The sequence below is a fragment of the Colius striatus genome, chromosome 4, assembly GCF_028858725.1.
Source record: "Colius striatus isolate bColStr4 chromosome 4, bColStr4.1.hap1, whole genome shotgun sequence".
In the NCBI taxonomy this organism is placed as follows: Eukaryota; Metazoa; Chordata; class Aves; order Coliiformes; family Coliidae; genus Colius; species Colius striatus.
Genome location: NC_084762.1, coordinates 42,026,466 through 42,039,558, shown reverse-complemented (window position 1 = coordinate 42,039,558; position 13,093 = coordinate 42,026,466). Strand labels below are relative to the sequence as shown.

Genomic DNA, 13,093 nt, shown 5'->3' with positions numbered 1-13,093 from the left:
GTCCCGCGCCGGCAGCTCCGCGGCTCCTCGCGCTCGCCGCCCGGCTGTCAGGCGCCGCCGAGCTCGCGCTGCCGCCGCCGCCCGCCTTCCCGCCCGTCCTGAGGAGAGACCGAAGGCGGCCATGAAGATCTGGAGCTCGGAGCACGTGTTCGGGTGAGGACGGGGGAAGGTGAGGGGCGGCGAGGCCCCCGCGCCTGGGGGCCGTGGGCCGGCGGTGCCGCTGTTTCCCCTCGCCGCGCGGGCGGGCCGCCACTCCGGTGCCTTGCCGGGCCGGGCCGGGCCGTGACGAGGAAGCTGGGCCCTCCCAGGGCGAAGGCGGAAATAGGAAATGCCGCGGGAGCGGCCGGCGGAGGGAGGCTGGTGGCGACCGGGGCTCCGGGCCGGTTCTGCCGGCACGAATGCCCGTCAGGCAGCCGGCGGTGATGGGGGCGCGGCGGGTTCCGGCGGAGTTAAATCCTCCGGTGAGGGGGGGCCGTCAGCGGTACCCCCGCTGCCCATCCTTCATGGCCTTTAGCTTTGTCCCGCGTGGTCGGACCCCGTGCGAGGGTTTCTCCCACCTCCCGCCGTTGGCGGAGGGAAATACCATCCCACTAGGGAAGAGAGTGGAAGAGCCTAACAGCGTAATTGCTTGTAAAGATCTGGGTGTTTAAGGAAAAATAACTTTCACGATATAAAAAAAAAAAAAAAAAGCAAGCTAGTGATGTACTCAGTGACGTATTCCAAGAGGCAGGGACAGAGTGACTGTATCGCACCTCAGCTGTCAGGTAACTTGCAGAGGTGCCTAGCAGAGGGCCATTGACCGCTGAGTAAATTTTCTAACCATCAGTCCTTTTCTGCATTAAACGTATTCTGAACATGGCTCTGGTCATCTGATTCCACGTTTGTGTAAGGAGGGAACAACAGGCAAAAGTATCAACAAGTGCAGTAACAAGGCATACCACGGAGTGGGCATGAAGGACACTGTGCTTCCAGTGCACCTCTTCAGATGCCACCAGTAACTCATCTCCTATAGATCTCTTAAAAATCTCAAAACTTGAAGAGCACTAGGGATGTTAGTTCTTAAGATATATTTCAGAATACCCCAGGTGTGCGGTTTTAAACTTCTTCAGTTGCATTAAAGCAGCAGAATTTGTTACACTGACAAAGGTATTGGGTGTTCAACATTAGTTTGGTATAAGTAAACGAATATGAAATGACAGGCTGAGGTTAGTAAAGGCAGATTGTGTGTGGCATAACTTCAGGCATATCTGTCACCTGGGAAGCACAAAATCGATTTTTTTATTTGGCATTTTCTTATCTGTATTGAAACACCCCCATCTCATGATATAATGTGTGTGGGTGTAGATAGTCCAGTTAAGAGGTTAATAAAATACTGTTGTGCCGTATCAGATCTCTGACTCTTAAAATCTCTCAAGGACACCTTACAGAAATTTGACCTTTCTGGTCTGTGTCTCTTTTGTTAACTATGATGTACAGCCATTGAAGATAAAAAGGAACAGTACTCCAACTCTCCTTATGTAGAAATTGAGGGCTCTATTGTCCCTGCCTCCACCAATAAAGCAGAAAGACCTTTTCTTACTCCTCTTGTTGGAAAAATAACTTATTTTTCCAAGGTTCTTTTTGTTCTGGTGGTGGTGTATTGTCGATGCCCTTCTGTACTGGTCTATTTTAAGACTAAAAGTAGTGTTCTTAAAAATCAAATCTATGTAAGGCCCTAAGGGCAGCTCTTATGTACAAGCTGGTACCTCTAATTTCTCTCAATAGTTGAATTTTTAAAAAGGAACCTTTAAAGGTTACAAACATTGCATTCCACATGTATCAGTTATTCTTAATGCAGAAATCATTGCTTAGAAACAGGAGCTCTGTATTGAATCAAGTCTATGATTTCTCTAGCTTCCCCAATTTTAGAAAATCTGTGAAGTCTCACAACAAGAGCCGTGGGGACTGCCTGTCCTCCAGTGGTGGGGCTGCTCTGATCCCACAAGTATGAGATTACCAAAACTTGTTTCACAAAACCAGTTCTATATTGGGAAGGCTTTCCATGAATGTAATTCATGCAACCAAGCTGCTGGAAGCAGTAGTACAGGTACAGACTTTAGGCAGTGAGCTGATCAGGTTTCTGAAAATCTGTTGCTTTATTTGAACCTCTTGAATTTTTTTAGTTTAATTAAATTTCACTTCGTCATTTTAGTTTTGGGGTGTTTTTTACTATTTGCTGTAGGAAGAAACAGCAGCTAATGATGTTTTCTTTGATTTTGAATTACACAAGGATTTATGTTAGAGTACATTTCTGGAGGTCATTCAATCCAGCCTCTTTAAAGGAAGGCTAACTTAAATGCTGGGTCAGGTTGCTTTTCCACTTGAGTTGTGATGTGGATCAAGATCCAGCAACCTCTGGTAGCTGTCACCCTGTCATTGTGGGGGTTTTGCACAATTTGGAATGTCACTTATAGCAATTTGTGACTGTTACTCCTTGTCCTTAATTCCTTTCTTCATGCTGTAGAAAGGAATTAAAAAACAGTTAAAAAAATAATCTGTATATCCATACTTAGTTTTTGCCTTTCCAAGCATCACTGACTTCTGAAGGGACTTTGGGGAGCTACAGGGTTGTACAGCACGTGCCATGATAGGCAAACTGGATCCGTGATTTACTCTTGTCTGCATAGTTGCAATTAAATGCAAAATAGTTACACGTGTTGTCTTCTTTTTTATAGACACCCCTGGGAAACGGTGATCAAAGCTGCTATGAGGAAGTACCCCAACCCAATGAATCCCTGTGTGGTAGGGGTAGACGTCCTGGACAGAAACCTCGATAAGCAGGGAAGGCTGCACAGTCACCGTCTCCTCAGCACGGAGTGGGGGCTGCCCAGTATCGTGAAAGCGGTATGCCCTCCCAGTCCCACTGCCTCACCAAGGGTCTGATGCATTCAGCTGAATTCAAAGTAGAGGCTTAGTTTATAGGAAGTATCATCCACAAATATTGCATAAGCTATAAATGATGTACTTGGTCACAAGGATGCCTTGTAGGCTTGAATATGGAGATGTGTGTATGTAGGCTTGACTATGCCGTGTGTGTGTGTGTATGTCTTGAATATACCTGTAGAGTGTGTGTGTGTCTGTCTCCACATACCTTTCAGACTGCTCTGTGGCATGCAATACAATTGATACAACCTTCCAGGATGTAATCTTGCCCCTGATCACAGTGTTCTGCTATTTTTGAGTTACTTTTTACTTACTGAGGCCACTAAGAACTCAACATTTTTGTGTTTCAGGGTTGAGGTTTTTTCAGTTTTATTACTTTTAATTTGTTAAAAATGTTTTCATTTTCAGATTTTAGGAACAAGTAGAACTCTGACTTACATTGAAGAACATTCTGTGGTAGATCCAGTGGAAAAAAAGATGGAGCTTTGCTCAACTAATGTGAGTGGTAGCTCAAGAAGATTCTGGTAATTACTTCTGGAGATTAAGATGCTTTGCTCTTAACATTTAAACTAGAAATGTGTTAGCATCTTTCATAAGGAGGCAGCAATTTCCATACCTTAGTTAGCATCTTAGTTGGCTCTTTTTTTTTTATTTCCTTCTTCCCACAAATAGGGAGCTTGAAATACTCCGTCATCAAGCATTTGTGATGCTGTTTCTAATGTAAGATTATTTCTCAAAATGCAGGTAAAATAGTTTGACTATTAGATTAATAACTTATTAGACTAATAACTCTACATTACGCTGCCATTTACAACAAAATTCTTAATTTGAAATGCCTTTTTTCACTAAGTGTGAATGGAGCTTTATGCTAGGTTTCAGTATCCTGGGAACTCGTAACTATCAGATTTAAAGCGGAGTTGTCTGTAGGAGAGCCTTATCTCTGTACAAGAGGCATTATCTTTCCTAAGTATTACTTTTTTGCACACTCTGAATCGAGTTATGGTGATTGTTGGTCCTGAAGAACCTCTCAGTTGCATGCCATGAATCAGATAAGACTCAACAAATGAAAAGCTGTTTGTGCTTTGCCCTGTGGATAGGAACTTGAACTGATATAATTAGGTCTAGGATAGGAGAAAACGCATCACACTTTGTAGGTCTTTTTATTAACTGCATTCTGGGTTTTATAGTCTGCATACACTGCTTTGTGTCTGACATTAAATTGACTACTATTAAGTAGCGCTCTTGGTAACAGAAAAAGGAAAAGTGGGAAGTGAAGATTTCAGCTCTTTTTTTTTTCTTTTTAAGATTACTCTCACAAACTTGGTGTCTGTTGATGAGAGACTGGTTTACACACCTCATCCTGAAAACCCCGAAAAGTAAGTAAGGGTGTTTGTGTGCTTCTTTGTGGATAGGAGACATTATGTTAGTCCAGTTCAGTTAAGATTTTAACTTTTCTCTGTTCTCTCACAGAACTGTGCTAACTCAAGAAGCAATTATTACTGTTAAAGGCATTAGCTTGAGCAGTTATCTGGAAAGCTTGATGGCAAACACAATCTCTTCTAATGCCAGAAAGGTACATCTTTATTCTGTTTTGTCCCTCCCCCTCCCCTCACCTTTCTTTTTCCTCTACTAGTAATTATATTGTATGAAAATGTTTCACTACAGAATCTTGGCTTTTCGACTAGAACTGCACATCAGAACAAACCAACCTCTTTAACTACAGTCTATAACTACAGTAACTGCAGTCACACATAGCATACATATATTATTAACTGGGTTTTGTGAGTTTTGTTTGGATTTTTTTCCCAAAGCACCTCTTTAAACACCAACGTCCTATTTCTTAGAGTTGGTAATAGTAGTGAGTATAACATCCTCTTCAGCCTTTATGATCTGGATTTAGCAGTTGATGCTAGCATGTTTTCTATGCTGCTTTGTTCATTGTTCTATTTCCTATCCATTATGGAGCTGTCTCCTTGCCATCACTAAGGTAGTATAAGTCCAGGCATACTCTTTTAAAGAGATAAAACTATGCTGGATTTTGTAGGTAACACTACACCAGCTCTTCTGTCTTGCACTTGCTTTTTCTACTTGGCTTGTAGCCACGAAACTGTGCTCCAGCACAGCCAGAGCTACAGGAGTGCTCATTCTTTGGCACTTTATCCTATCCTGCTTTGGGGAAGGTGGGAAAAAAATGGGGTTACTAGAGAAGCACAGGCATCGCTGCCTATGCAGGATGAGTACACCTGAAACCTGAGTTTGTGCATTGCTGGAGAAGTTCAATACAGTAGGAATCTGGCCCAATTAACTCTGAGTATGCCAGAGAGCTGGGCTTTGGGCAGCCCTTTGTCCCTGTGAGATGTTGCTTGATCAAGGCAGTGTAAGCCAACTAGACCAATTGTAGTTGGTATTGACCAGCTAGAGCAGAGAGGAGAAAGCTGCCTTTTCCTCGCTTCTGTGTGCTTCTCCAAAAATGAGAGGAAGACAGGTTTCAAGGAGAGGATGGGCAAGGAGTGATGGATAATTTCTAGACACTGAAGAGTAACTTTAATTAGCTGAGCGTGCTCTGTGTTTGTTTGAAAGTCATAAATGGAATGTATTTCAGATAAATTAGAGTTCTATTCTGATCGAGCTTCAATTTAAAAGTCTGTATGGGACATTTGTTCTTGAAAGCAAAGTCCAAACCCTATCTCACAACCAGACTTCAGGCTGACTTGGAGGTAGCAAAGCACTAACTAGTTAGAATGGTCAGATTGACTAGGCACACTTAAAAGTGCTGTCTGAATGCCCCTAGTGGCATCTGTTATATTTGCATGTCTCTGTTGAACTCTTTAAGTGTAAATATTCCTTGGGACCTCTTCAGGTGTTACCTGTGGGAGATCTCGATTTCTTTTAAAGGTTGTTCTTCCACTTTCAGGGAACACACTGGTTTAGAAATCTAAAACACCTTCTTGCCATGTGTTTTTCACTGAAGAGTCTCATTAAAGATGTTGAACTTGGCAGAATTTTTTTCTTGCTGTTACTGGCCCTTTCTTTGCTACTCAGTAACCTGTTGTGCTATTACTAGCTCTTCTTGCATGCTGTGTGATGCCCCTGTGTTCTAAGCTTCCTCCTAAACTTCAAGAAAGTCACTGAAAAATGTTTTTGTTCTGAGGAAACAGAAAGTAAGCACTGAGATTTTGCTCTGAGGCAGAGGTGGCAGATGATGCTTTATTATTTTTAACGATGGTGGAAAAATCATTTGCCGTACGTTGTAAATCTTTTCTGTGTTACTCCAGGGGTGGGATGCTATTGAGTGGATAATTCAAAATTCTGAAAGCACTCTAAGCTAGCAGTTCTCCACATCTGCAGTTTGTACTAACTAGTGGTAATGCCAGCATTCTTCTTCTTCTCTTGGTACAGCATTTCAGCTTTCTAGCAAATATGTGCATGGAATGTTGTCATGTGAATTCCATAACTTACCCTGCATGTATGTTTTATATACATTGCATACAGGAATGGCAAACGTTCATTACACTGCAGGTGTAGAGAGCAGAGTAGGTCAGATCTCCACCTGATCAGTTAACCCCTGCTTATGGCCCGCCAACTTGCTGCAGACGTGTCTTGTGCCACACAGTACTGCTGTGGTTTGCAGGTGGAACGATGACTGCAGATAACTGGGCATCTGAATAAGACCCTCCACCTAGTGTCTGATCTGTTCCTCGCTGCTGTGACTTCAAGATGTAAAACTGGTACCTGAAAGAATTAATAAATTGGTTAATGAGTGGGATTGGCATTATAAGTATGAAACAGAATTGCGTTCTTAGGAAATCAAATTGATTTTTTTAAACAGATTGCCTAGCAGGGGTAATCTTTTGCAATGCAAAATTGTATTTGCTTATGCCTGAGGAATATTGTTGCCCTTCTGTGGAAATCTGTGCAGAGCTTGAAGCTGTGGGAATGCCAGGCTGCTTGTGTTCCTCATTGGTCTTGTAGTTGTATTCATTTTGGTAGTGACATGTCCGTTAAGCAACGTGACCGTGAAAAAAATCAGACTTCAGGGTTGAGAGAAGCGTGTATCCTTGCCTCTGCCATGCCTGCCCCTGTGCAGATTGTTTTCCTTCCACTAGTCAGTGTAGCCTGTCTGTGTCATTCCTGTATTGGCTTACGCTTCAACTAACCTTAAAAAAAGAAAAAAAACCCATTGTGCTTCTCCTCCTACTGAAGAATGTAGGGGTTTTACACAGCTTACTTTGAGATCCACGTATGTCATGTTTGCTTTTATGTTCTCATTCCACTAAGCTTTTATGGCTGTTTTTCTGGAAAAGTCAACTACAAAGGCTCAGTCACTTAAACTCTACCAACAAATCTTTATATTCAGTGTTTGATCTGCCAAACGCTTTGTACTGCTGACATATGCAATAAAGACTAATACCATATGCATGCTTGGTTATGAATGTGCTTGCTTAATGACTTACTGCAGAATTTGTTGTACAGTATGAAACTTTATAGACCAATCCTCTGTCAGATTTGGTTTTTTTGCTAACAGGGTAGTTCTACAGTACTTGGAGGCTTTGCATCTGGTTGAGATTTGTAACTCAATTTCCTGTGCACAGTATTCCTGAAGTCTTCCTTGACAACATCACCAGTTTATTTTTAGCTGCAAAATACAGCATATAAGTGTATAGAGGTCTAAGGGCACCCACAGGCCTGTGTAGTCTCAAAACCCACAGGAAATATCTTGGTGCTCCCAACTAAAACCTTGTAACCTGGTTGGCTCTTAGGCAGGGCCTGGAAGGAATCTCAATATTTCTCTTCTGAGCATTTTCTGCATCGAAGGTGTTTGACTTTCTGACAATTCTTTGTGGGATTAGACAAATACAACATCTAAGCTGTTGCTGTCTTACACAGTTCTCCGTGCTTGTGTCACCTAAGAGAGGACATTCTAACCTGACTTTTAAATACCCAAATGCATGCTTACTGAAAGATGATTCCCCCTCTCTCCCCCCGCTTTGTTCCTTTGGGAGTACTCCACTTGTCTGACTCGTGGCTACTTGCAACTCATTGCTCTGCAGTAGCCCGCTTCTCTCTGGGGGCTTTTGCCCGTGCTCTGCTGGTGTCCCCAGGCTTTGCACAGGGTGCAGAGACAGTCAAGGTTACCACGCACTGAAACGTGGTCAGTTTGATGCCCAAATGGAAGGAACTCAGCAGTTAAATCACGCTTTTCTAAGGACTTTTCAGCAACCCATACTTAAACTGGCCAATTTAAATCATGCTGTCTTGAATACTGTTCATAGTTTTAAAAGGCATATCTTGAACTAAGGTACATTAAATGTACTAGTTGTTGAAGTAGTTCTGGATAGTGCTGAATCCCCTTTTCTGAGCTCTGGCCAAGGGCTGAACACTTTGTTGTGATATGTGGACAACTTTTCTCAGGTCAAGGCCTGCCTGCCAGTGCAAACTTACCTACTAGTGCTTATTCTGTGAGTACCTGCAATATGAAAAACTCGAAGGAAAACAGAGTCAGCCCTTTTAGTGAGGATCTTCAGATAAATATGCTCTTATTCACAGTAAAACTTAGGGGTTTATAATAAGTTACACTTTGCAGCCCAGAACTGGGTTTTTCATATTATTCTAGAGTAAAGTTTCTAGCCTCAAAATCTCTCAGAAGTGGGAGTGGGTTTTGTTTTGACTTTTTTTTTATTTTTGAGGTTTTCTTGTTGCCACTTAGAGCTTTATAAAGGACAACAGCAGGTTCTGGACACTTTATGAGGTTTTTGTTCACTTTATCACCTATAAGGCATGCAATAAAAATAGTACATCATAGTTCAGGCTGAAAGGCTCTGTGTGTGGAGGGGTGTTTCCCCTTCTCACTTGATCTCAGCACAGGGCTTGAACAATGATACAGGCTCTCCTGAAGACTTAAGGACATTTTGGCCTCAGACTGTTTACCTCCAGAACTCCTCTAGGCTTGGCCAGGGCCATGTGGCCCCCAGTTCCTCCACTGTAGTTCTTATTCTTAACAGGATAATAGAGCTGAATGTCTCTTGGCTTCTCTTTAACTTAAAAAAGGCCAGATGTTTTCCTGCTCTGATCCCACTGGGTTTTTTTTTGGCAAATCTGCAGTCCTGAGGTTGTGGAGCTCTGAAATCTTGCACTTTTGTTCAGTGAAAGTGCTTCTCTCTGCTTTCTTGGCTTCATTATGTGGCTGACTGTGTGCTTATCTTGTGGCCACTGGGGTGCAGCTGCCACAGGATCTTCTTGAGGTAGAAGGTTTTCAACATGCTTATTTTGCCGTATTCCCCAGCTCTTGCCTGAGCTGGCAACTCAGGCTGCCAGTGCCTGGCTGGGAGGCACTCCACAGGAAGGCCCTACCTTGACGTGGAATGTGTGGCTGCACTCTCTCAGTGGATCAGGTTTATGTGCGGAAAGCTGCTGTGTGTGAATAGAGAATTCAGTGCAAGTCAACCTCTGAGCTCTCGCTAGATGCCAAAGCAATCAGCTGCTACTTCAAAGAGGGCTTGGAAGACTGTCTTTGTCCTGGATCTTCTCAAACACTGTCCGTACATGTTGGTTAATGAATCTGAAAACAGCACCCAGACTTTGGCACAGCTTGGCTGGTGCTCATTGGATGGTGGGAGCAGCAAAGAGTGAATCCAGCAATACTTTTCCATAAGGGAAATGAATTAGGTCTATTGCTGAGGAGCACTACTGGGAGCTCACACCAATTTTAAATTTTAAAACAAGTCTCATGTCTGACAGAGGAAAAACTATTAGAAATGTGAGCAGTGGTGGTGTTCGTGTTGTGATCCTAAATTCCAGTATTTTCCTGGCAGGGTCGGGATGCCCTGGAGTGGGTGATCAGCAAACTAAACACGGAGCTGGAGGAGCTGAAGTCAACGCGTGAGGGCATGAAACCAGCCATGGCAGCAGCATCAACGGAAAAATAAACCAAAACCCCCCCAAGAACTGACAGAAAAGTTTTATTCTGCAGACTGCTTTGTAGGTCTCCCTTCTGAGGCTGATCTGCAGAGGTTTTATACATTTATAAGAATATTGGATCATCGGAAAAGTAACCTCATCCGTCCTCTCCGCAGCAGCTCCTGTTACCTACTGAAGATACTCTTTCCATTTAAACAATTTATTTTTAACACTGGAAACAAAACATTTAGCACATTTAAAACTGCCTAAATGTGCCTTTTTTAAATAGAGAGAATGTTATATTTCTACCATCTCAATTTTCATACTCAAACTTGAAAGGGGTACATGTGTGGAATTAAGAGTTTCTCACGTGAATGTTTCTTCTGTGAAGGGCTGATTGGTACTAGAGCACTGAATTTTGTCTGTTCTGTGACCTGACAGCGTCTCATGAGCATTTAAATGACATGAGTCAGAATGTGATGCTGTTAGAATTAGATACCTCTCTAGAGGATCATCCCGAAATGCTAAAACCTGAGCGGTACAAACTGTTCTTAACGTTGTTCAAATGTGCTGCTGAACATGAAACGCAGAGACTTTACCTCGTAGGTGTTTGTATCCAAACAAAGACAAAGTTTCTATTGAGATTAATAGCCTGAAACAGTTTTTTTGGTGGGGAGAAGCATATAATTTATTTTCATATTTATTAACTTGTCCTAGATCCTCCCCTCCCTTTGAGGAGAGGAGCAGTAATTCCTGGAAGGTGCTAGCAAATACTTATCTCTAAAAAGGCTAACTTTTAGGCTACGTGAATGCAGAGACTGTGCTGTCCCACAGGTCCTTGCTCTTCACATCATGTCTTAACTGAGGGAGAGACTGATGCGATAGCCAGAAGAGCTGAAATGAAAAATAAGGAGGAAATTTGAAATCCGACTGATAACGTTTCATGAACGTGTGTTTTTCGTGCCCTGAGGAAATCAAGAGTACATGAAAGACAAATGGACTCTCCTTTTTAAGTGCTTTCTACTAACTACGGACTGTTGGTGTCACTGAATTTTTTCAGTACTTTCCCGCATTGGTACCAAATGGCTTTAAATGCTTCTCATTATCTGGAGAAATACTCCAGTAACTGCAGAGATTGCTTCCTGTAAAAAGTGCATAAATATATATTGGTAACAGTCCTAGCCTTGTCTGGTGTTCCCAAAGTTTTTGGTTTTGGTCCAGGCACAGTCAGTGTTTCTTAGCCTCTGTTAGAACCTTTTAACTTATTTTTTAGTGTGCACACAAAGTGAAAGAAATGTTTCAAGGATGTTTACTTGTTCAAGTGGCAAGCATGTGTTTAGGAAGCTGCTAAAGAGCATGAGTAACTTCTAAAAAAACTAGAAGAGTAAGATGTTGGTCACTGTTTTGATCTGGTAATTTTAAAGTGTCTGTAGCTTAAGGGAAATGTCAGCGTTTGTATTCTGGTTAGTTTGAAGGTGAACATTAATTTGGGTGTAACTATAGTCTCACTGAATTACATGATTCTAATGAATAAACTTAATTTAAAATATATATATATATTGGCAATTAAACGAGTAGCTAGTATTTGCATTTTTTATATAGACTTAAAGCCTTTCTTTTGGAACAGAAACGTGGAGCTGAAAGGCTGTGGCAGCTCATTCTGGCGGTGGGGATGTACTGGTGCCGGTCAGTGGTGCCTCCCGGGGAGGGCTGCCACCTCCTGGAGAGAGAAGGCAGAAGGCGTTCAGGCTCTTGGTGGCCTTCTGCTGGGAGGGAAGGGGAGCACTCGCAGAGCTCTGCAAACAAAAGCAGGAGATGAGTAAGTCTGTGTGCAGGTGGGAACCTGTACAACAGAATTTCCATACGTGCCTGCTGGAGACGATGAAAATGAAACTGTTGGGAGGGGAGTGGAACTCTTTGGAGGGGTTAATGTGTTGCTTGAGCTTGGAATAACAATTGTCTAAAGCTGTTTCTTGCATCAGATTTGAAGTAGTTGCTTAGTATTGTGTCAGAGTCGATTGAGTTGTGCATAACGTGTTCCAGCAGTAGCTGGTGCCCCAGAAAAGCCCCTGTGGGCTCGTGGATTGTGACTGGGGCCAAGCGCCTCTGCCACGTCTTAGAGTCAGTGCCAGTTACGTGTCAGGGTTCTGGATTACTCACTTTGCACTATGTTTCCTTCTTGCAGAAACAAATCCTTGCTGCTTGTGTTGCAGCATCCCCTTTCTGTCTCATTCCCCTGTGTTCCTCTCCATGTTTTGTGCTACTTGGGTGCTCTATGGGTAGAGGCTAGGATTGCCAATCTCTCTGCCTCTCCACTCCCTGTGAATGAGCACCTTGCCTACTTGTGCTCAGTCCTCTTCTGCTTTTCTTTAGGCTGAATGTGAGTGGAGAAGCTTTGGGTAGGAAGAAGACTGATTTCTTCCAGAAGCCAGTTCTGTCACTCAACTGCCTGCCTCAGCTGCAGGACGACGCTGCTGCTTCTCACCTTGTCTTTCGGGTAGGTGACACTCCTGCACCTCTGGCCTTAGGGATCTTCCTGAGATTGCTCATTTTGCCAGTCTGTACACTAAAGGACCTTGCAGGTTGGGCAAGGGAAGAACCAGTGTTGGCAGATGAAGTTATTTTTAATTTCCCATAAGCATTCTTGGCCACCTTCACTCTTCTGCTTTCTGCCCATCTAGTTTGCATACGAGGCTGCCTGCTGTGTGTAATGCTGCATTCCATTTCCTGCTTCACTTCTGTCACAGCTATAGTCTTGAGTTGACCCTTGGGGCAAAAAAACCTCCTGTTTTTGGAACTGCTTGTCTTTGTCCTTCCCTAGGGAAACTCCCCCAACTTTTATTTACTGGAAAACATTTCCAAAGTCAGTTTTATGTCACGTGCATTGACTGAGGTGTCTGTCAAAGAAAGCAAGCTGCATAGGAGGGGAAAGAGCTGGGCTGCTTCCAGGAGTGGGGAGGGATGTAGTTTTTTTAATTGGTGCAGAAACACATGGGTATGTAGAGGGGAAAAAAATACAAAGCAGAAATGGTGCTAATACTCATTAACTTGGAAGGATCTTGAAGTGCTGGGGTCAAAGTAGAAGAAAGCTCAGCCCTCAATCATGCTGATTAGGGGGTAGCAAGTGCCATTTTGACTGAAAGAGAGCTGAAAGTAGAGTTCTGTGTTTTGGGGGAGGGAGGTTTTTCGCTTCTGCTGGTGAAGCCACTGAGGCTTGCAGTTCAGTGTTTCTCAGCTGTTAAGGTTGCTCTTCAAGGGACAAGGAGTGGGGAGT

General features: G+C 43.1%; 1 protein-coding gene across 2 annotated transcripts; it reads left to right on the top strand.

Annotated features, from left to right (window-relative positions):
* PRELID3A (PRELI domain containing 3A) lies at window positions 1-11,390 on the top strand. 2 transcript variants are annotated; one of them, XM_061994453.1, is made up of 6 exons: window positions 1-153; window positions 2,715-2,883; window positions 3,331-3,420; window positions 4,228-4,298; window positions 4,393-4,495; window positions 9,735-11,390. In XM_061994453.1, the coding sequence occupies exons 1-6, from the start codon at window positions 122-124 to the stop codon at window positions 9,846-9,848; spliced, it is 579 nt and encodes a 192-aa protein (XP_061850437.1). In that variant the 5' UTR covers window positions 1-121; the 3' UTR covers window positions 9,849-11,390. The 2 variants fall into 2 exon arrangements, with proteins under 2 accessions (XP_061850437.1, XP_061850438.1); XM_061994454.1 differs by lacking the exon at window positions 9,735-11,390 and adding an exon at window positions 6,198-6,685.
* The last annotated feature ends 1,703 nt before the right edge of the window (window positions 11,391-13,093 follow it).

Bases quoted from the DNA above. Each gene is read 5' to 3' on its own strand.
- PRELID3A (XM_061994453.1), top strand. From the start codon at position 122: ATGAAGATCTGGAGCTCGGAGCACGTGTTCGG. The intron at 2,884-3,330 runs GTATGCCCTCCC...TTTCATTTTCAG, and splicing joins TGCCCAGTATCGTGAAAGCG to ATTTTAGGAACAAGTAGAAC. The intron at 3,421-4,227 runs GTGAGTGGTAGC...TTTCTTTTTAAG, and splicing joins TGGAGCTTTGCTCAACTAAT to ATTACTCTCACAAACTTGGT.